This window comes from Rhinolophus sinicus, chromosome 18, assembly GCF_057876585.1.
Source record: "Rhinolophus sinicus isolate RSI-liver-muscle chromosome 18, RSI-T2T, whole genome shotgun sequence".
Taxonomy (NCBI): Eukaryota; Metazoa; Chordata; class Mammalia; order Chiroptera; family Rhinolophidae; genus Rhinolophus; species Rhinolophus sinicus.
In genome coordinates, this window is record NC_142518.1 from 71,167,622 (window position 1) to 71,191,777 (window position 24,156).

At 35.3% G+C, this 24,156-nt stretch overlaps 1 protein-coding gene across 1 annotated transcript in view; it reads left to right on the forward strand.

Annotated features, from left to right (window-relative positions):
- Positions 1-24,156, forward strand: part of IL1RAPL2 (interleukin 1 receptor accessory protein like 2) — a 1,393,053-nt gene that overhangs the window by 1,322,047 nt on the left and 46,850 nt on the right. Inside the window, exon 7 of the mRNA XM_074323975.2 lies at positions 7,028-7,157. Coding sequence (XP_074180076.2) covers positions 7,028-7,157 — 130 coding nt within the window. The remainder of the gene's footprint in view (positions 1-7,027; positions 7,158-24,156) is intronic.

A 24,156-nucleotide genomic window follows, 5' to 3' on the forward strand; every position in this document is an offset into this window, starting at 1 on the left:
ATGGAAACAACCAAAATGGTCTTCGATAGATGAATGGATAAAGAAGTTGTGGTATATGTACACAGTGGAATACTATTCGGCGGTAAGAAAAGATAATATATGAACATTTGTGACAACATGGATGGATCTTGAGAGTACAATGCTAAGCAAATAAGTCACACAGAAAAAGCAGAGAACCATATGATTTCACTGATATGTGGTATGTAAACCAAAAACAAAAGAATAAGACAAACAAATTAGAAACCAAAACTCATAGACACAGACAATAGTTTAGTGGTTACCAGAGGGTCAGGAGGATGGGGTTGGGAGATGAGGGTAAGGGGGATCAAATATATGGTGATGGAAGTAGAACTGACTCTGGGTGGTGAACACACAATGGGATTTGTAGATGATGTAATCCAGAATTGTACACCTGAAATCTACGTAATTTCACTAACAATTGTCACCCCAATAAATTAAAAAAATAATAAAAAATGAAAAATAAAAATAAGTAAAAAAAATTATTAAAGAAAATAATAAGGAGGAGAAAATATGTTTACAGTATTTATTGAATAAAATCCACATATAAGTAGACCTACACAGTTCAAATTTTTGTTGTTCATGGATCGACTGTAATTTATTTTGTGTATTATCCTCTACCTCGTCCTCTGTCCCAGCCTAGATGTAAATTTCCTGCTGACAGGGATTTTTTTTTTTAACAGCTTTATTGAGCTATAATTTAAAGTCATATAATTCTCCAATATAAGAGTACCATTCAATGACTTTTCATAAACCTATACGTTTATGAAGCACCTCAGAGACAAGCCCCCCAAACCTCTGGCTTGGAGAACCAAAAGGGCTTATGTCCACAAGACCCAAAGAGCTGTAGCAAACTGAGAAATGGCTTCTAAAAGGCTTCTATACTGATTAACTTGCCACAGGGCCCAACACAGAAGCAGGCATTTGAAAAGAGCCCCGACTTTATGTGAAATAGATTCATTTGCTAATCTTAAAATGTCAGCTGGAGGGGCAGGGGCCTGCTGGAATACTCTCTGGGTACACACACTGGCAGGAACTATTTTTGCACTCTCCCTCTGCCATGCTACAGAATGCCAGTATCTCCCTGAGGGGAACTTTTACATCCGTCTGTTGCCCTGGTTTTTATGTCCGGTGCTCTGATTTTTGCAGGAGGTGCCCCTTTATAATGTGGCTCTGGAGGCCAGGGTGGCTTTCATTCCTGGGTCCCAAGGAACAGTAACAATTAGAGAGGCAGTTATTGGCAGACTACAACTCCCAGGGCATTGCACAGATAGCAGACTGAAACACACTCACAGTCTTTCTGTAAAAGAGGCCTATTTGCTTTTCCTGACGCTTTGCCCTGAGGGGCAGGCTTTAGGTTTGTCACATGTCTTAGGAACCATAGCTGTTGGACACCATATTTGTGCTATTCCTCTGCCACTCTACAGCTCACTGATATTTTACAGAAGGAGTTTATATATGTGTCTGGAGCCCCAATTTTTGTGACTGTCACCCAGGGGACACCTCCATATCACCTGGCTATGGTGGCAGGTAGAGCTTATGCTTGCACTCCCACAGACCTATATGTATTTGCATACTTTAAAAGCTGCAGCCTGAAGGTTTGGCTTCCAATCAGCCTGAATATATCGGCTGACTGAGACAGTTCCTTTTGGGACACTGACAGCTCTTGGCACATCCTCAACTTCTGGGAGCAATTAAAAATATAATAGGGATAATCACAAACATTTGAGAGTCAACTAAGAGTTAGGGAAAGGTTGAAAGATAAGGTTCCTTTTCTACACAAAGCCACTCCTTTGAAACTGGGAGAGGTAGCTCTTTCATCTCATATGTAGAAACCAATGAAGAGTCAAGCAAAATATATTTTTTAAAAGAGCATATTCCAAACATAAGTGTAAGAGAAACCTCAGGAAAAAAAAAAAAAACGTAATGAAACAGAGATAGGTAATTTATCTGATAAAGAGTTTAAAGTAATGGTCATAAAGATGCTCACCAAACTTGGGAGAAGAAAGGATGAACACAGTGAAAATGTCAACAAAAATACAGAAAATATAAGAAAGTACCTAACACAAGTCACAGAGCTTAAGAATACAATAACTGAACTAAAAAATACACAGTGGGAATTCAACAACAGACTAGATGAAGCAGGAGAAAAGATCAGTATACTTGAGGACAGGGCTATGGAATTCAACCAATCAGAGTTGAAGAAAGAAGGAAGGAAGGGAGGAAGGAAGGAAGGAATGCAGAAAGGAAGGAAGGAAGGAAGGAAGGAAGGAAGGAAGGAAGGAAGGAAGGAAGGAAGGAAGGAAGGAAGGAAGGAAGGAAAGAAGAAAAGAAAGAAGTGAAACTAGCTTAAGGGACTTATGGCACAACATCAAGTATACTAATATTCTCACTATAGGAATCTCAGACGGAGAAGAGAGGGAGAAAGGGCCAGAAAACTTATTTGAAGAAATAATAGCTGAAAACCTCCCTAACCTGGGTAAGGAAAAAGACATCCAGATGCAAGGAAGCCCAGAGAAATCCAAAAGAGATAAATCCAAAGAGACCCACACCAAGGCACATTATAACTAAAATGTCAAAAGTTAAAGACAAGGACAGAATCTTAAAAGTAACAAGAGAAAAACAACTTGTTATGTAAAAGAGAACCCCCCTGAAGAAAATCAGTAGACATTATAGCAGAAACTTTGCAGGCCAAAAGGGAGTGATATAGTATATTAAAAGTGCTAAAAGAAAAAGAAATCCAACAAAGAATATTCTACAAGGCAGTTATCATTCAGAATTAAAGGAGAGATAGAATTTTCCAAACAAGCACAAACTGAAGACATTCATCTCCATTAAGCCAGGCTTACAAGAGATGTTAAAGGGACTTCTTTAAGCTAAAAAGAAAGGGTGCTAATTGGCAACAAAATAAACATATGAAAGTATAAATATCACTGGTAAAAGTAGGTATATAATAAAGATATTAGATTAGTCACTTACAAAGCTAGTATGAAAGTTAAGATAAATTTGTAAAAATAACTATATGGTGATGGAAGGAGAACTGACTCTGGGTGATGAACACACAATGGAATTTATCGATGATATAGTACAGAATTGTACACCTGAAATCTATGTAGTTTTGCTGACAATTGTCACCCCAATAAATTTAAAAAATAAATTAAAAAAAAAAGAAAGTTGTTAAGAGTAAATATTAAAAGTCCTCATAACAAGAAAGAAATTATAACTAAGTATGGTGAAGAATGTTAACTAGAATTACTGTGGTGATCATTTTACAATATATACAAATATCAAATCATGATGTTATACATCTGAAACTAATATAATGTCAATATTACCTCAATAAAAAAACAAAGATGATATGAATAATTCTGTACAAGTTGTTTTGTGGACACGGAGTTCGATATGGAATGGCTGAATTACATGGACTATGTATGTTTAACTATTTAAGAAACTTTTTATTAATTTTAACTTCCTGGAATGTAAATATAATCATAAAGAATGTAAATTCATATAAATAGAATCATAAAGCATGTACTCTTTCATCTGATTTCTTTTCAATTAGCATAATTGTTTTGAAATTACAAAAATATCTGTGTTGTGGTGTATCAATACTTCATTCCTCCTCATACTTGATTAATATTGCATTTTATGGTTGTAGCTGTGATTATCCCTTCACATGTTGATGATGAATATGTGGACTGTTTCCAGTTTTTGACTATTAAAAATAAAGCTGCTATGAACATTCATGAGCAAGTCTTTGTATGGGCATATGTTTTATTTGTTTGTTTTTATTTTTTGTTTTTGTTTTTACTGTGTAGACCTTAACAAAATAATAGAGAAAACATTAGTCATGCAGATTCAACCTAAAAAGGAACCATGTCTGAAGCCATTACAAAAGCAAACAAAACTGAGAAACAAAGTTCCTTTTATTTTGATAGTCTTCAATACACTGTACTTCAGATAGAAATGTGAGCTAGTCATCTCTACTATCAGGATGGATATTAAGTAACATAGAAATGACTTTGAAAAAGTCTGCAGGGTAAACAATACAGTAGCAAACAGATGCAAATAGTAGATAGGAGTTTTCACATGTACACAACCCAGATTTTAGAATGCTTGGATAGATTTTCGTTCAGGTTATGTGTCCAATCAATGCAGAGATCCCTCTCAAGCCTTTTGGAAGAGGAAGTGGCCAGTCCTTGGCACACATTGAGTCTCACTATCTGGCACAAGAGCTGATCATTTTGGGATACTCCTCAGAGTATTGTGAATGATGGTTGGATGGTTTTCCTGTTTTGGCCATTGACAAAAGGCTTCAGTATATTGATTCAGCATTTATAGAAACATGACTGCTGAAATATCTGTCTCATGCATTCATTTAACAAGAACCTGTCTGATGGGAGACTACAAACATTCCCAGAAGAAACTGCAACAATAGTCAGTACCCATTATGTAGTGCCAAGGGTAGACACTGTCATTTTTAACAGACCACCTTGAGAAGGCCCCTTGTTGCAAATGGTTGTAATTGTCTTTCTCCATTAAAATCAAACCAGGCCTGAGCAGTCACATGCTAGGAATCACTGAAGGGTATTTTATTTGATATATTCTTTCAACATAGCCCAAAGGAATGGCAACCAGAATTTATACCATATATCATGTGTGTGTGTGTGTGTGTGTGTGTAGTTTTAGCAACTAGGATTCCTTATAATATTTTTTTCACAGTCTCTGCTATGTGGTTTGACATTCCTTAATACCTTCAATTTCATGGAAATGACGAGCAGTAATGCACAGAAAAGACCCTGTCGTTACATATATGAGAAATCAGTATATAAAAGGTTAAGTAATCTGCTAAGGGCTAGATAGTCTGTTTTTTCATGATAAATCTAAAAATACAATCCAAGTCTCCTCTTAGTCCAGTGCAGTTCCCACTATGTAAGGCTGCCTTTCAGTTTTACACAAGAGCACATGTTCAAAGCAACAATGCATAACCTTGTTTCAGATTTGCATTAGATATATATATAACAAACTGTTGACATCGAAGATTTTGACAATATAAATGATCCTAAAGGTCCACAACATACCATTTTACTGAGATGTAAATTTTCACTACAATAAGACCAATATTTGGCAACACATCACTTGTTATGGTTAAGAACGGCCTATCACTAGCATCCACAAGTCTGTAAGGTTTTTAAAATTTTTACTTTGTTTTATGTAGACCCAAATTCCCTAACTAAAATTGTTTCTTTGTTAAATGATCCTCAAAGAAAGCCATCTAGTAGTTATGGTTATTAAACAGAAAGGCTCCAAGAAAGTAATGATTCTTAGAACATGAAAGTTTTGGACCAATTTAAGAATAGTATGGAAAAAAGGTCCACAGCTCAGAGAAATTATGGGAACAAGTCTACCATATATTCTACAAGGAGAAATATTTTAGAAATTACTTTATCTAGTGCTCCAACCAGGGCAAAAATTGCATGGTATAGAGAAAATGATACGCTATATTACAATTCATGAATTGGGGGATTTCTTTGTAAGAAATGTCAAGACTGTGCTCTGTACACCATTCTTCTCTTACTAATCTACTTTACAAGAAGAAAATAAAATCAATACCAACAAAATATAATTACTCATATGTTTGATAATAAATTAAGAAAAGTTTTTAGCTATAATCACAAAGATGAATGATACAAAAGTGCTTAGTTATTGCCTACAATTATTTAAGCACTATACGTGACACAAAGAATATAGAAGATGTAGTTAGACTGAGTTTTCCACATGTACTTTTTATAGATATTCTTGTAATTAAAAAATTTCCCTTTGTATTATCCAACTTTTTCAGAATAGACAATCATCATAATAAACAATATTCCCTATGTAATCGTAATAATAGTGTTTAGTCTATTATATATTTTCTCACCAATCAAAAATTAGCTTATCCTTTTGATTTAAATGTTAACTTCAAAGGCAATTTCAAGTAAGCAATCCATGTTTCCCCGAAAATAAGACCTAGCTGGACAATCAGCTCTAATGCATCTTTTGGAGCAAAAATTAATGTATTAGACCCAGTCTTATACTATGTTAGATAAGACCCGGTCTTATTTTACTATAGCAAATAAGATATATATATATATATATGGATAGATAGATAGCTATAGATAGATAGATATCTATGTCTATATATAGAGAGATATAGATATAGATCTTATTTCATATATAATATATAATACATATTATAGATCAATATATTATATGTATTAAATACATATTTTCTATATGTGCATTATATAAATATATTATATATATTAAATATACTTTTCTATATATGTATTATATATAATATATATTTAATATATGTAATATTATATATTTTATATAATATATTATATACTAACTTGTTTTCTATATATAATATATTTATAATATATATCTTGTTTTATATATATTTGTGTATATAATATATTTATAATATATATCATGTTTTGTATATATAATATATTTATAATATATTGTATAATATATTATATATTATAATATATATAATATATTTTGTATATATAATATATATTACATATAATATATTTTATATAATATATTATATATGTATATACTAGTAAAATAAGACCTGGTCTTACATTAATTTTTGCTCCAAAAGCTGGATTAGAGCTGATTGTCCAGCTAGGTCTTATTTTCAGGGAAACATGGTAATACTCTCAACAAAGAAAAATAAAAAGGGATTCTTTCCATTTGATTCTTTTATACAGGTTCCTAGGAAGGAGGCAGTAAAAATAAGCGATTTTAAAAATTCAGTTTCTTTACTTTCTCATTTTTGATAAATCTTGAATTTTAAAATTTTCCAGAAGCCTGTATTTAAATTTTTCTCATGTATAGAGATAAGATGATTGCAAGAAGAGTAGAAAATGGATCACCTCTGAGTTTTCCTTTAGATTTTAAATGGTCCTTTTCTGTCTTCCAGTGATAACCATTTCTTTTTCTCTGTCATTCTCAGGTAAGCCTCTAAACATCCCTTGCAAAGCATTCTTTGGATTCAGTGGAGAGTCCGGACCAATGATCTACTGGATGAAAGGGGAGAAGTTTATTGAAGAACTGGCCGGTCACATTAGAGAAGGTGAAATAAGGTACAGAACTTCAATTGCTTATTTTTCTTTGCTGTCTTTGCAATCAAGCAGTGGAATATACTACAAGGGCTTCGGCCAAGGATTTTAATTGCAAGTCCAAATCATTCCATTTTCTTAAAGCTGATCTGGTGGAGAGAGTGAGACTAGCTGCCTTAAGAAATGAAACATGTGTAAACCTCCAATATAAGTAGGTTTTCTCAGGTTCTAAGTCTATGTGTGGGATGTAATGACCCCCTCAAAGCTGCCTAAGCATATTCCTTTCAGTTTCCAAAGCTTAGGTCACTGTTACACCATCCAGTCACAGCAAAGATCCGAATTTTGTAGGTGACACCTCAGACCACTGGACAAACGCTCATTTATTCCCTAGGAACAGACAACTTTCATGTCATAGGCGTAAAGCCACAGTGGAAGTAGTAAGATAGTACTCAACAGAATAACAGTTGACTCTTGTTTAATAGTGTTTATTTTGCCTAGTAACCACTGTTCATACTGAAAGTGACCAAACTTTCAGGTTAGCACCTCCCTATGACCACTTTTCACTCACTTGTTACACATATACTTCCTTATATAGAGGTATGTAGGCATCTATTTTATTGATTTTCTAATCCTGTTTAGTATGATCTCATTTGTACAAATAAGGGATAGGTAATTATTCCTACCTCACTCAGTCTGTGGGGTTGCCCTTTGATTTCAGAGATGATGACATGTAATGTACATTTCTCATTACAATAAGAATTGGGACCCTTCCCCCTCCACTCTCATTAAGAGTCATGTAGTACAAGCAGATCCAATATTTCAGTGCAACTAATATTAAAATATATTATTTCGCTTTTTATTAAATATATAATTGTAAAAAAGCAAATATACTTCATATCCTTTACTATTATTAAATATAATTTGTAATAACTATCATGACAGTTTTTCTTTATGTGTCCACCCAGTAACTCCACTCTAGGGGTTCATAACATTGATGTTCCATGAACCCCTGAGAGTCTATGCAAAATATTGACTCTGTGAGCATGTTTTTAGGAAAAAGGTACATGAAAAGGTTCCTGACATCATTAGCTATCAGGGAAATGCAAATCAAAGCCCTGTGATAATGCTTCATCCTCAGCAGTTTGGCTATAATCAATGAGTCAGATTATAATAAGCGTTGGCAGGGATGTAGTGAAATTGAAACCCTCATACACTACTTGTGAGAGAGCAAAATAGTGCAGCCACTTTGGATAACAGTCTGGCATTTGGCAAAACGGTTACACATAGAGTTATTAGCAAGTCCCCTCCTAGATATATTACCAAAAGAAATCAAAACATACATCCACAAAACAACTTGTACACAGATGTTCATAGAAGCATTGTTCATAATAGATAAATCATGGAAATAACCTAAATGTCCATCAACTGATGAATGGATAAATAAAATGCAGTATATTTTATATAATGTAATATTTTTCAGCCATAAAAAAAAAAATGAAGTACTGATACAAACTACAACATGGATGAACCTTGAAAACATTCTCAGTGAAAGAAATCAGTGATGAAAGATCACATATTGTATGATTCCATTTATAAGAAATGTCCAGAATAGACAAATTTACAGATACAGAAAGTGTATTAGTGGTTTCTTAGGGCTGGGGAAATGGAGTGTATCATTTTGTGTGTGTGTGTGTGTGTGTGTGTGTGTGTGTGTGTTTGGTGTGGGGGATACAGTATAGCATAAGATGCACTATTCAAAAGTGTACAATTCACTGGCATAGTACATTCACAGTGTTGTGCAACAACCACTACTATCTAGTTCCAGAACATTTTCATCACCCCAAAGGGAAACCCTGTACCTATTAAGTGGTTTGGGACTTCGTTTTGCAATGATGAAAATGTTACAAAATTGACTGTGGTGATGGTTTCACATATCTGTGAATACACTAAAAATCAGATGATTGTACATTTTAACTGGATGAATTGTATGGTATGTAAATTATATCTGAATAAAGCTGTTTAAAGCACTTATAATTGTTGCCTGACACAAAACAGAGGTACAGAAAAATCATCTCTATGCTATTTACAAATAGTTGTTAACTATTAATTTTCTTTTAAACTTCAACTTTCTTAACCAGTAACACTTTATTAGCCAATTTCATATTAGGGTTTATGAAATTAATGCAACTAAATTTCTTTAAATTATTTTAGGAATACATGTTTATAATGATTTTAAATGTATCTGCCTGTAAAAGACTTTAAGGGTCATCTTCATTTTTCAGAGATAGAAACTGTTCCCAAAGGGGAAGTGGTAGATACAACAGCATATAGTAGTAAAATTTCCACTACCAAAAATTTCTGAGCTATGTTTCATGATCAAGGGTAGTAGTTATATGAGCCTGAGGTAATTATCTCCTTCTTCCTGCATGGAAGATTGACTTTCTCAAAATAAGCAGCTTTATTGGGATATAATCAACATACAATAAATAGCACACAAGTTAAAGTGTACAATCTGTAAAGGTTGATTTATATATATATATATATATATATATATGAAACCATCGCCACAATCAAGATAATGAGCATATCAATCCCCCACAAGTGTCCTGGTGCTCCTTGGTAATCCCCTCCCTACTCTTCTTTCACAATACTGATATTTCTGTCACTATAAATCAATTTTCATTTTCTAGTTTTATGTAAATGAAATCATGCAGGATGTACTTTTTTTGTCTACATTATTTTACTTAACACAATTATTTTAAGATCCATCTACCTTGTTATATGTATCAATAGTTCATTCTTTTTATTGCTGAGTAGTATTCCATTATATGAATATTCTCGTAGACAGCTTGGTTATCCATTCATTTGTTGATGGACATTAGGATTGTTTCCAGTTTGAGCGTTATTACAGATGTGGACCCCAAGAAGAAAGAATCATTTGATGTTAACCCCAAGAAGGAATTTATCTGCTGAGATAGACTCCCAATGGTCAAACAAGGGCTCAAATTGTATAAATAGTAAGAGCTTAGTGCCCGTTTGCTGACAGGGGCTTCTCACGTACTCTGTATACAAGGAAGAACCTCAGACTGAACCCTTAGCTCCCGGCACTATGCCCTGCTCTGTTTATGCTGTCTGAATCAAGTATTGTAAAGGAAACCCTGTCTTCATCTTTCTACCAATGGACTAATATCCACACCATCCAATCAGAGCTGCACAATTTGGATACTTCATTTACATAAAATGTACCTGACTGGGAACCTGGGTGGGAACTTTTGCTATAAAAGCAGCCTTCCCTTTGTCTCAGTGGACAGTTTGTTACCTAAATCTGTGTCTTCAGGGCTTCAGCTTTTTTGTTTAAATAAATGCTTATTATTCTTCATTAAAATCTAAAATTAATTTTGGTTTGCACAGATAAGCTGCTATGAACATGTATATATGCATTTTTGTATGTACATATATTTTCTTTTTTCTTGGGTAAGTACCTAGACATAGAGAATCTGAATTATGTGACATGCTGAATTATATACATTTTGCTCTTTAAGTTCCTTTTTTAAGCCCCCTTTTAATACAAACTTTATTTTTTAGGATGATTTTAGGTTTGCTGAAAAATTGTGAAGATAGTGTCTTAATCTACTCGGGCTACTATAACAAAAATTCCGTAATTTTGGTTATTGGTTCTCATGGTTCCAGAGGCTGGGAAGTCTAAGGTCAAGGCACCAACCGGTTCAATGTCTGATAAAGGCCAACATCCTGATTTATAGACAACTGTCTTCTCACTGTACCCTCACATGTCCTCACATGGCAGAAGAGAGGAAAGAGCCTCTTTTAGAAGGACACTAATCCCATTCATTAAGCTCTACTTACATGACCTAATCACCTCCTAAAAGCCCCACCTTTAATAACCATCACATTAAGGGTTAGGATTTCAACATATGAATTGGGAGGCAGGGGCAAACTTTCAGTCCATAGCAAAGAGTATAGAGATTCCTACATACTCCACATCCAATTTTCCATGTTATTAACATCTAAAGTTACAACAGTGCATTTGTTACAATTAATGAACCAAAATTGATACATTATTATTAACTAAAATCCATATTTTATTCAGATTTCTTAGTTTTTACCTGCTGTCCTTTTTCTTCTGCAGGATTATTTGACTTTCCAACTATCTGAAAAACTGTATTCCAAAGTGGTTATACCATTAAAAAAATTAGGCAGTGCTGCCACTCTCTAGCAGAAAATAAATAGAGACAAAACATACATATGTGAAACAATTCAGCCCAGTTCAAGCCACTATATTAGGTGCCAAATGAGTCAACCAGAGAGTAAGCACTACAGGAAGTTAACCTTTCAGGACTTGCAAAACGCCATTATTTATTTTGTTTTATATTTTTTATCTGGAACATGGTAAGCCAAAGTTTTCCTACCTCTAGTAGGAGTAACTTGCCATTTCATTTTATTGATTGATTTATTAGTTGATTTCGTAGCTTGCCATTTTAAAAGTTTGATCTTTTTTTTTTCTCAAGGAAATGTTTTTTATTAGTTTCAGGTGCACAAGACAAAGTACTACTTGGACGTTTATCTTTTATATCCCACACACTGTGTGAACCCCCCTCGCCCCATCCACTATCCCTCTGTAATCGCACAGAGCCATTACATTTCCACTGTCTCTATTCCTAATGCTGTACTCCGCTTCTTGTAAGTACATACACACACACACACACACACACACACACACACACACACACACACGTAGTTGGCATTCATTGTTGTTCAGCTTCAGCTTCAGGTGTACAATGCAGTGATCAGGCATCTACATCATCCCTGAGGTGGTCTCCCTAATGAGACAAGTGTCCATCGGATACCCTACAAAATCTTTACAACATTATTCATTACATTCCCCAAATTAATTTTCAAAACCCTCTGGCCATCTTGTGGTTCCTGACTGTTTTCTAATCCCCTCACCTTCCCCCTTATCCCCACCCCCTCCCATCTAGCAACCCTCAGTTTTTCCTCTATGTCTCCAAAACTGTTTCTGATTAGTTCATTCACTTATGATTTTCTTTAGATTCCACAGATAGTGAGATCATATGGTATTTGTCTTTTTCTGTCTGACTTATTTCACTTAACATAATGTTCTCTAGGTCCATCCATCTTGTTGCAAATGGTAAGATTTCTTTCTTCTTTATGACTGCGTAATACTCCATTGTATAAATGTACCACAGTTTCTTAATCCAGTCATCTACTAATGGGCATGTCAGTTGTTTCCATGTCTTGGCTATTGTGCATAGTGCTGCAATAAACATAGGAGTGCATAAAGTTTTTTGAATTAGAGTTCTGGATTTCTCCGGATAGATACCTAGGAGTGGGATTGCTGGATCATAAGGTAGTTCCATTTTCAGATTTTTGAGATACCTCCATACTGTTTTCCATAGTGGCTGGACCAATATGCAATCCAACCAACAGTGCACAAGCGTTCCCTTTTCTCCACATCTGCACCAACACTTGTTGTTTGTTGATTTATTGATGACAGCCATTTTGACTGGGATGAGGTGGTATCTCATTGTGGTTTTCATTTGCATTTCTCTAATGATTAGTGAGTTTGAGCATTTTTTCATATGTCTGTTTGCCATCTGTAAGTCCTTTTTAGAAAAATGTCTCTTCATGTCTTCTGCCCATTTTTTAATTGGGTTGTCTGTTTTTTGGGGGTTGAGTTGAGTGAGTATTTATAAATTTGTGATATTAACCCCTTATCAGATACATCATTGGCAAATATCTTTTCCCATTCAGTAGGGTACCTTTTTGTTTTATTGATGGTTTCCTCTGCTGTGAAAAAACTTTTTAGTTTGATGTAATCCCACCTGTTTATTTTTTCTCTTACTTCCCTTGCGCGAGGGGATATATCAGTAAAAATCTTACTCTGGGTAATGTCTGTGAAGTTTCTTCCTATATTTTCTTCTAGGAATTTTATGGTTTCAGATCTTACAATTAAGTCTTTAAGGCATTTTGAATTTATATTTGTATATGGTGTTAGGAGGTGGTCCAGCTTCATTTTTTTGCATGTGTCTGGCCAGGTTTCCCAGCACCATTTATTGAATAGACTGTCTTTACCTCACCCTACATTCTTGCTTCCATTGTCGTAGATTAAATTGCCATATAGGCATGGATTTATTTCTGGACTCTCCATTCTGTTCCATTGATCAATGTGTTTGTTTTTATGCCAGTACCATGCTGTTTGATTACTGTAGACTTGTAATATAATTTGATGTCAGGTACTGTTATACCTCCCACTTTGTTCTTATTTCTCAAGATTGCTGAGGCTATCCAGGGTCTTTTACAGTCCCATGTAAATTTTAGGATTATATGTTCTATTTCTGTGAAAAACGTCGTTGGTAGTTTGATATGAATTGCGTTGAACATGTATATTGCCTTAGGCAGTATGGACATTTTAACTATATTCTTCCTATCCATGAACATGGTATGTGTTTCCATCTATTAGTATTTTCTTTCATTTCTTTCTTCAGCGTCTTATAATTTTCTGAGTACAGATCTTTTACTTATTTGGTTAAACTTTTTCCCAGGTATTTTATAGTCTTTGAAGCAATAGTAAATGGGATTACTTTGTTTTTTAATTTCTCCTTCTGATGTTTTATTATTGGTATATACAAATGCAACTGATTTCTGAATATTAATTTTGTATCCTGCTACTTTAATAAATTCATCTATCAGCTCTAATAGTTTCTTGGTGGAGTCTTTAGGGTTCTCTATATATAGTATCATGTCATCTGCATATAATGACAGTTTTACTTCCTCCTTACCAATTTGGATGCCTTTTATTTCTTTTTCTTGTCTGATTGCTGTGGCTAGAACTTTCAGCACTATGCTGAATACAAGTGGAGAAACTGGGCAACCTTGCCTTGTTCCTGATCTTAAGGGGAATGGTTTTAGCTTTTCCCCATTGAGTATGATGTTAGCTGTGGGTTTATCATATATGACCTTTATTATGATGAGATATGATCCCTCTATTCCCACTTTCTTAAGGGTTTTTATCATAAATGGCTGCTGGATTTTATCAAATGCTTTTTCTGCATCTATTGATATGACCATGTGATTTTTAGTTTTTATTTTGTTAATGTGGTGTATCACATTAATTGATTTGCGGATGTTGAACCACCTTGCATACCAGGGATGAATCCCACTTGAACATGGTGTATGATCTTTTTAATGTACTGCTGAATTCTGTTTGCTAATATTTTGTTGAGGATTTTTGCATCTATGCTCATTAGAGACATCGGCCTGTAGTTTTCTTTCTTTTTTTTTTTTTTTTTCTTTTTTTTTGTGGTAGTGTCTTTGTCTGATTTTGGGATCGGGGTGATAGTGGATTCTTAAAAACTGTTTGGGAGCCTTCCCTTCTTCTGGATTTTTTGTAAGAGTTTGAGGAGACTAGGTGATATTTCTTTTTTGAACGTTCTGTAAAATTCACCTGTAGAGCCATCTGGTCCAGGGCTTTTGTTTGTTGGGAGATTGTTGATTACTGGTTCAATTTCCCTGGTGGTAATCAGTCTGTTCAGGTTTTCTGTTTCTTCTTGAGTTAGCCTTGGAAGGTTGTACACCTCTAGAAAATTTTCCATTTCTTCCAGATTGTCAAATTTGTTGGCATATAGTTGCTCATAGTAGTTTCTTAATTTTTTTTGTATTTCTGCGGTGTCTGTTGTCACTTCTCTTTCATTTCTAATTTTATTAATTTGGGTCCTCTCTCTCTTTTTTTTAAATGAGTCTGGCTAAAGGTTTGTCGATATTGTTTATCTTCTCTAAGAACCAACTTTTGGATTCATTGATTCTTTGTATTGTTTTTCTGGTTTCTATTTCATTTATTTCTGCTCTGATCTTTATTATCCCCCTCTTTCTACTCCCTTTGGTCTTATTTTGCTGTTCTTTTTCCAGATCCCTTAAGTGTGAAGATAAACTGTTGATTAGTGATGCTTCTTGTTTCTTTAGGTAGGCCTGCAATGCTATGAACTTCCCTCTTAGGACTGCTTTCGCGGCATCCCATAGATTTTGGGTTGTCGTGTTTTCATTTTCGTTTGTCTTGAGATATCTTTTGATTTCTTCCTTGATCTCCTGGTTGACCCATTCATTATTTAGTAACATGTTATTCAGCGTCCATGAATTTGTGTGTCTTCCAGTTTTTTTCTTGTAGTTCATTTCTAATTTCATAGCACTGTGGTCAGAGAAAACAATTGGTATGATTTCAATTTTCTTAAATTTATCAAGACTTGTTTTGTGGCCTATCATATGGTCTATCTTGGAAAATATTCCATGTGCGTTTGAGAAGAACGTGTATTCTGTAGCATTGGGGTGAATGATCTGAAAATATCAATTAAATCTAAGTGGTCCAATGTGTCATTTAAGGCTGTTGTTTCCATATTGATTTTCTGTATGGAAGGCCTGTCCCTTTTTGTCAGAGGTGTGTTGAAGTCCCCTACTATGATAGTGTTACTGTTGATCTCTGTCTTTATGTCAGCCAATATCTGTTTTATATATTTAGGTGCTCCTATGTTGGGTGCATAGATGTTTACTAGGGTTATGTCCTCTTGTCAGATCGATCCCTTTATTATTATATAGTGCCCATCTTTGTCTTTTAACATGTTTTTCATTTTAAAGTCTATTTTGTCAGATATAAGTATTGCAACTCCAGCTTTTTTCTCATTCCCATTTGCATGAAATATCTTACTCCAACCCTTCACTTTCAGTCTGTTTGTGTCTTTAGATCTGAGGTGAGTCTCTTGTATACAGCATATACAAGGGTCTTGCTTTCTTATCCACTTAGCCACCCTATGTCTCTTGATTGGAGCATTTAATCTGTTTACATTTAAAGTGGTTATTGATAGGTACATAGTTATTGCCATTTTTAAATTTGTAGTTAGATTGTTTTTATCTTTCTTCTATTTACAGAAGTCCTTTTAGTATTTCTTGCAATGCTGGCTTGGTGATAATAAATTCCTTTTGCTTATTCTTTCCTGGGAAGCTCTTTATCTCTCCATCAACTTTAAATGATAGCCTTGCTGGATAAAGCAATCTAAGTTGTAGGCCTTTGTTTTCCATCACTTAGAGTATCTCCTGCCACTCCCTCCTGGCCTTCAATGTTTCTGTAGAAAAGTCATTTGATAGTCTTATGGGAGTTCCCTTGTATGTAACCCTCTGTTTTTCTCTTGCTGCTTTTAGGATTCTCTCTTTGTCTTTAACCTTTGCCATTTTAACTATAATGTGTCTTGGTGTGGAGCTGTTTGGGGTTATCCTGTTGGAACTCTCTGCACTTCCTGGGTTTGTATGTTGGTTTCCTTCATCAGGTTAGGGAAGTTTTCGGACATTATTACTTCAAATATGTTCTCAATCCCTTGTTTCCTCTCTTCACCTTCTGGTATTCCTATGATGCGCATTTTGTTGTGCTAGACGTTATCCTAGAGGTCTCTTAAACCATCTTCATTGTTTCTTATTTTTTTTTCCTTTCTGTCGTTCTGTCTGGGTGATCTCTGCTAACTTGTCTTCTAAGTCGCTGATTCGGTCCTCTGCTTCATCTAACCAGCTGTTAATTCCTTCAAGTGAGTTTTTTATTTCAGTAATTGTGTTCTTTATTTCTAACTGGTTGTTCATTATGATTTCTCTATCCTTCTTTATGTTGTCTCTAAGCTCCTTAAACATTCTTATCATCAGTGTTCTGAACTCTGTCTCTGATAGATTGGTTACCTCTGTTTCATTTGGTTCCATTTCTGGAGGTTTCTTCTGTTGTTATTTGGGACATCTTTCTTTGTTTCCCCATTCTGGATGACTCTCTGTGTTTGCTTCGATGTATTAGGTAGATCCCCTAGAGTTCTTAGTTCTTGCTGGGTTATCTTATGTAGTATGTGTCCTTTATATTTGACTTGCAATACTTCGTTCTTCTCCTCTGTGTGTGCTGCAAAGGTGATTCTTGTGTTGTGTATATTGTCCTGTTAAAGAAGCTCTTTAATTGCTTTACACTTGTGAGTATGTGGGGTTAACTACTAGGCTGACTAGTTGTGAGACTTGGCTCTGCCCACCCCAGGGTGTTCTGCTGCATGAGGGTTGACCGCTTAAATGTGGTTTGGCCCCTATGGGCTCTTGTGCCTGTAGAGAATTCCCTCCGGGTGTGTCACTTGTAGGTCAAACCTGGTAGTACTCTGGTTTGGTCTGTAGTTGGCCTCTGGGTGTGTTGAATCTTGTCGTCTTAAGCTGGGCTCTCCTGGCTTTTGTGTTCTCTGTTCCGTCCTGGGATCCCCTGCATCTCTGCAGCTGCGGATGCCAGCGGCGTTTCCACCGTTGCAGATGTGGGCCAAGTCTCCTCAGCCACAGATGTGGACCGTGTTTCCACAGCCAAAGGTGCGGGCCTGTTTATTTGATTTTGTTGCATCTTTTTTTCTTCACCTTCCCTACCCCTCTCAGTAAAAGAGGGTAGACACCTATATTTGCAGAGGATAACAGTAACATGGAATTTGTTTAGAAAAATTCACAAAACCCAACAGGTAACTATAGACATCTCTAGAGAAGTGGCAGGGATTCCTGGCCAAGATCAACACACAGTCAGACATTTTGTAATATTAATTGTGTGATCTGTGTTCTATTTGGGAGTTTGTGTGGGTGCAGGAATTCCTTCAGGCTATGGCCATTTATGATAATGCAAGAGTTAATTATTAGATTCTGTCTTCTAGTCTCCAAAATGAATGTCCTTGTTGCAAAGCAAACCTGATTTTTACACAGCATGGCAGATTGGAACAAATCCAGTAATTTCAATGAAAAAAAAATTGCTACTCATACCACACCATTAGCTCAACCAAGAGAAGATATGCACTCTTTCATAGCCCATACATTTTATCCAAAGGAAACAGTTCTGATGGGAGAAAGCTGAAGATGTTAAGTATAGGATTCCTCTCAAATGCATTTCTGGAAATGAAATTTCCTTCTGGATGCATGGACCTCCTTTAGGGTATTGTATTTGTTTCATACTGTAATTGAATCATAGCTCTTGTTTTGTGCATTCATGTCAGAAGTGCACGGCCCGGTAGATCCAAGAATTAGGGATGTAAATAAATTACTCTCAAGCGGTTTACTTGTGGAGAAACTACCACAGTGGCACTGGATCTGGCAAGAAGACTCGCCAAGATGCCTAGGTTTTCTGTTTTAGGGACAGCAGCTTGATCCTAGATGTATCACAACTATTTAACTCTTTGCATTGCCCCAGAGGAATGAAACACTGTGAAAAAGATCTACCTAAGGAAAAAAGCTTAAATATTTACCAAAAGGTTGATGAAACAATGTCAGTAAGCCTATAGTAAGTTCAACCTTTATAATTTAGCAGTTCCCCTGCAGCTTGACTTATTTGATCAAATCCTGACCAGGGTTTGGAAATTCTCATTTGTTTGCTCTCTATGTTACTTTGACCACCATGGTTCCTTGAATCTCCTGACTTCCAACTTATTGCCAAAGCACTGAGACTTGACTCTGGGCACACAAATCCCCCCTTTATCTCCTTTTAGGTAGAAATTGGTGTAGCTTCCCTAAGTCTCTGATGTTGCTAAGAGACTGAGCCTATAAAACTGAAAACAACAATGGAAGAAGACCAACAAATGAAGAAATAAAAACTCATACACAGACAACAGTTTAGTGCTTACCAGCACTAAATTGAAATTGAAATGACTCTGGGTGGTGAACACACAATGTGATATATAGATGATGTATTACAGAATTATGCACCTGAAACCTATGTAACTTTACTAACAATTGTCACTGCAATAAACTTCATGAAAAAAAAAGGAAATCTCAATGTAATTTAGGATGCCAAAAGGAAATCTGAACCTACTCACAACTGTTAGCCTATCCCATACAACTCCATCAAAGCCTTTCCACTGACCCTAGAAGACATCATTTGTAGGGATGTTAAGGGAATTTGGTGTGTACAGTAGCATAAGCTGTGATTGTGCAAGTTTGGTTATTTTTATCTACCATTTTAAAGTCATTACAACAAGCTGCTTTCTACAATCTCTACCATGTCTATTTAGAGAAGTTAAACAATTATTTGAAAGAGACCCAGTGGAAACCATCATTAGAAGAGAACTTCCTAATTTCTGACCCTGTGTTAAAACTTAATGGCAATGCTTTCAAAGTAGGATAAAAGAGTTCACAAAAGTGACAGTCTTTGGTTGTAAGCATTCCAGGAATGCCAACTCAGCCCCATACCTTTATAGAACTTTCTCTTAAATTAATCTTATCAAGGCTTGAAAATTAAAATGCATATACATATATACATATATACATATATACATATATACATATATACATATATACATATATACATATATACATATATACATATATACATATATATCATTTACTGATAAATATTCCACAGTGCTAAAAAAATGCCAGAGAAATTGAACCAGTTCTATTAAACAAGAAATAATAGTCTTTAAACTTGCTTGCAGGTCTGTGAATTGAATCTGATTGTGGAAGGAGACTGCATGAATTCCAATGCAATTGCTTTGTCCCAGTAGAAAGTAACGTTGGAATTATGAACCTCACTTTTCACATCTCCTTATCAATATCTAATATTTTTTCCTCAAGCAATACCATAAAACAGTTTACCAAATCTTTTGCAATTCTTGGCCTGAAAAACATATTCAATTTATCTTGAGGAGGTTTTTTTTTTGTGTGTGTGTGTTTTTTCAGACAAGTTTTTTAAAATGCAAATAATTTCATTTACTTTCAGTTCCTGAAAGGCTGCAAGTTGAACATGGGCTTTGTTTTTAGTTTTGGTTTCTTCATTCCTGCTTTCACCACTTTATGGCCTTGCATTTCCATCCCTTTACCTTAACATCCTCTCCTTGAAGGATTGAAATGCTCTTAACGAAAGAGGGAATGTGATACAGGTACAAAAAGATTTTAGTTTTGAAATAAGGTGAGTCAATCTGAAAGACCCCTATTAACCTTTTAATAACTCACCAATTAAAAAAAAATACGGAGCTGTGAATATGGAGTTTGTTTTCAAACTACAGAGGAAACTATTGAGGTTCCAGGCAGCCTGAGGCAAAATGATGGGCTCTGTTTTGGCAACTTTCCAATACTTTTGCAGTGCCTTCAAGCACCCACCTGCTTTGACCTTTTCAAAATTGAGCTAATATGCACACACACACACACACACACACACACACACACAAAGGAAAGGATGTCTTCTTTTCCCTCACTCCCAACTCTTCTCACTGGAAGATGAGAAAACATTCATCAATCACTTTGCCTTTGATTTAAATAAGTTTCAAATTTGGAGCAGTGGTGACTCTATTATTCTCAGTTCCAATTCCACAGTGGGTTTTAGCTTTGACCTATACATAAAATATTTAAAACCTACCTAAGATGTATTTGTCATCGTTCTTTATTTACTGAACAGATTCTAGACGACCAATCTCAAATATTGTCTTGTCTTGTATTGTAAGCTGCTCCAGACTGGAAACTCCTATTTTATTATAATAATAATAATAATAATAATAATACCTCTTCATGTTTTTATACTACACAGTAGAATGCAAAAGCATTTTGGCATCCTAAATTACATTGAGATTTCCTTGTTTTTTCGTGAAGTTTATTGCAGTGACAATTGTTAGTAAAGATACATAGGTTTCAGGTGTACAATTCTGTAATACATCATCTATATATCACATTGTGTGTTCACCAACCAGAGTCATTTCAATTTCAATTTAGTGCTGGTAAGCACTAAACTGTTGTCTGTGTATGAGTTTTTATTTCTTCATTTGTTGGTCTTCTTCCATTGTTGTTTTCAGTTTTATATCCCACATATCAGTGAAATCATATGGTTCTCAACTTTTTCTGTTTGGCTTATTTCGCTTGGCATAATAATCTCAAAATCTATCCATGTAGCTGCAAATGGCACTACTTCATCTTCTCTTATGGCAGAATAGTATTCCGCATTGTGTGTAAATACCACATCTTCTTTATCCAATCATCTATGGAAGGACATTTCAGTTGTTTCCATGTCTTGGGCACCATAAATAAAGCTGCAATGAACATCAGAGCACATATATCTTTACGGGTAAATGTTTTCAGAGTTTTTGGGTAGATACCCAGGAGAGGGATTGCCAGGTCATATGGTAATTCTATTCATAATTTTTTGAGGAACCTCCACACTGCCTTCCATAGCAGCTGCACCAGTTTGCATTCCCACCAAAAGTGTATGAGGGTTCCTTTCTCTCCACAGCCTCTCCAACACTTGTTACTATTTGTCTTGTTGATGATAGCCATTCTGACTGGGGTGAGGTGATATCTCATTGTGGTTTTGATTTGCATTTCTCTGATGATTAGTGATGTTGAGCATTTTTTCATATGTCTATTGGCCATTTGTATGTCTTCTTTGGAGAAATGTCTCTTCAAGTCCTCTGACCATTTTTCAATTGGGTTGTTTGTTTTTTTGTTGTTGAGTTGCATGAGTTCCTTGTATGTTTTGGATAGTAGTCCCTTATCGGAGGCACTGTTTGCAAAAATCTTCTCCCATTCACTTGGTTGCCTCTTTATTTTGTCGATGGTTTCTTTTGCTGTGCAGAAGCTTTTAAGTTTCATGTAGTCCCATTCGTTTATTTTAGCTTTTACTTCCCTTGCCTTTGGAGTCAAATTCATAAAATGCTCTTTGAACCCAAGGTCCATAAGTTTAGTACCTATGTTTTCTTCTATGCAGTTTATTGTGTCAGGTCTTATGTTTAGGTCTTTGATCCATTTTGAGTTAATTTTCATACATGGTGACAGATAGCAGCCTACTTTCATTCTTTTACACGTGGCTTTCCAATTCTGCCAGCAACATTTATTGAAGAGGCTGTCTTTTCTCCATTGTATGTGTTTTTACTTCTTTGTCAAAAATTATCTGTCCTTATTTATGTGGGTATATTTCTGGGTTCTTGATTCTATTCCATTGGATGGTGTGTCTGTTTGTCTGCCAATACCATGCTGTTTTGATTATTGTTGCCCTGTAGTACATACAAGCTGAAGTCAGGGAGTCTGGTACCTCCAGCATTGTTCTTTTTTCTTAGGATTGCATTGGCTATTCAGGGCCTGTGGTGGTTCCATATAAATCTGATGATTTTTTGTTCTATTTCTCTAAAATATGCAATTGGGGTTTTGATGGGGATTGCATTAAATCTTTAGTGTGTTGCTTTGTGTAATATGACTATTTTAACTATGGTGATTCTTCTAATCCATGAACACGAAATGTCTTTCCATTTCTTTGTCTTCTTCAATTTTTTTTTAAATGTCTTGTAGTTTTCAGTGTATAGGTCTTTCACATCCTTGGTTAAGTTTATTCCTAAGTATTTTATTCTGTTTGTTGCAATTGCAAAACGATTTTTTTTTATTTCTTTATCTGAGATTTCATTTTTAGTATATAGGAATGCAATAGAATTTTGTATGTTGATTTTGTAGCTGGCAACTTTACTGTATTCATTTATTATTTCTAATACCTTTTTGGCCTTTCATTTCTTTCTCTTTCCTGATTGCTCTGGCTAGAACTTCCAATACTATGTTGAAAAGCAGAGGTGATAGGAGACAGCCCTGTCGTGTTCCTTAACATAGAGCAAAGGACTTCATTTTTTCACTATTAATTATGTTATTAGCTGAGAGTTTGTCATATATGGCCTTTATTATGTTAGGGTATTTTCCTTCTAATCCCATTTTTTAGAGTGTTTTACTCATAAATGAATGTTGTATCTTATCAAGTGCCTTTTCTGCCTCTATTGATATAATCATGTGATTTTTGTCCTTTATTTTGTTTATGTGGTGCATCACATTGATAGATTTGCTTATGTTGAACCATCGTTGTGCCCCTGGGATTATCCCTACTTGGTCATGATGTATAATCTTTGGGTCTTGTTTTTTTAATCCATTCAGCCACCTTATCTTTTGATTGGAGCATTTAATCCGTTTACATTTAAAGTAATTGTTGACATATGTGTAGTTATTTCCATTTTATTATTCATACATTCGATTATTTTTTTTGTTTGTCTTAAATAATTCCCCCTAAAATTCCTTGTAATTCTGGTTTGGTATTGGTGAACTCCTTTAGCTGTTCCTTCTGGGAAACTCTTTATCTATCCTTCAATTCTAAATGACAGCTTTGATGGGCAGAATAATCTTGGTTGTAGGTCCTTGCTTTTCATTACTTTGAATATTTATTGCCAGTCCCCTCTGGCCTGCACATTTTCTGTTGAGAAATAAGCTGAAATTCTTATGGGAGCTCCCTTGTAGGTAAGTAACTGGTTTTCTCTTGCTGCTTTTAAGATTCTCTGTTTGTCTTTAACCTTTGGCATTTTAATTATGATGTGTCTTGGTGTGGGCCTCTTTGGGTTCATCATGTGCTCCCTGTGCTTATATGTCTTATTTCCTTTGACAGGTTAGGGAACTTTTCAGTGATTATTTCTTCAAGGATGTTCTCATTCCCTTGCTCTCTCTCTTCTCCTTCTGATACCCCAATGATGCAAAATTTGGTACACCCATAGACCCCTGAAGCTATCCTCATTTTTTTTGTATTCTTTTTCTCTTTTCTGATTGGGTATTTTCTGCTACCTTGTCTTCTAAATAGCTTATTTGATCCTCTGCTTCTTCTAATCTACTATTGATTCCCCCTAATGTATTCTTTATTTCAATTATTGTATTCTTCGTTTCTGACTGGTTCTTTTTTACATTTTCTATCTCCATTTTTGTATTTACTATTTCTTTGTTCTGTTCTTTTATCTGGGCCATGTTTCTTTGTCTCCCCATGTTGGCTACCTCCTTGTGTTTGTTTCTGTGCATTACATAGGCTGCTATGTCTCCCAGTCTTAATAGAGTGGCCTTATGTAGTAGGCGTCCTATGGGGCCCAGTGGAGCAGTCTCCCTGGTTACCTGAGTAGTGTGCTGCAAGTGTATCCCTTGTGTATGTTATGTGTGCCCTCCTGTTGTATTTGTGCATTGGTTT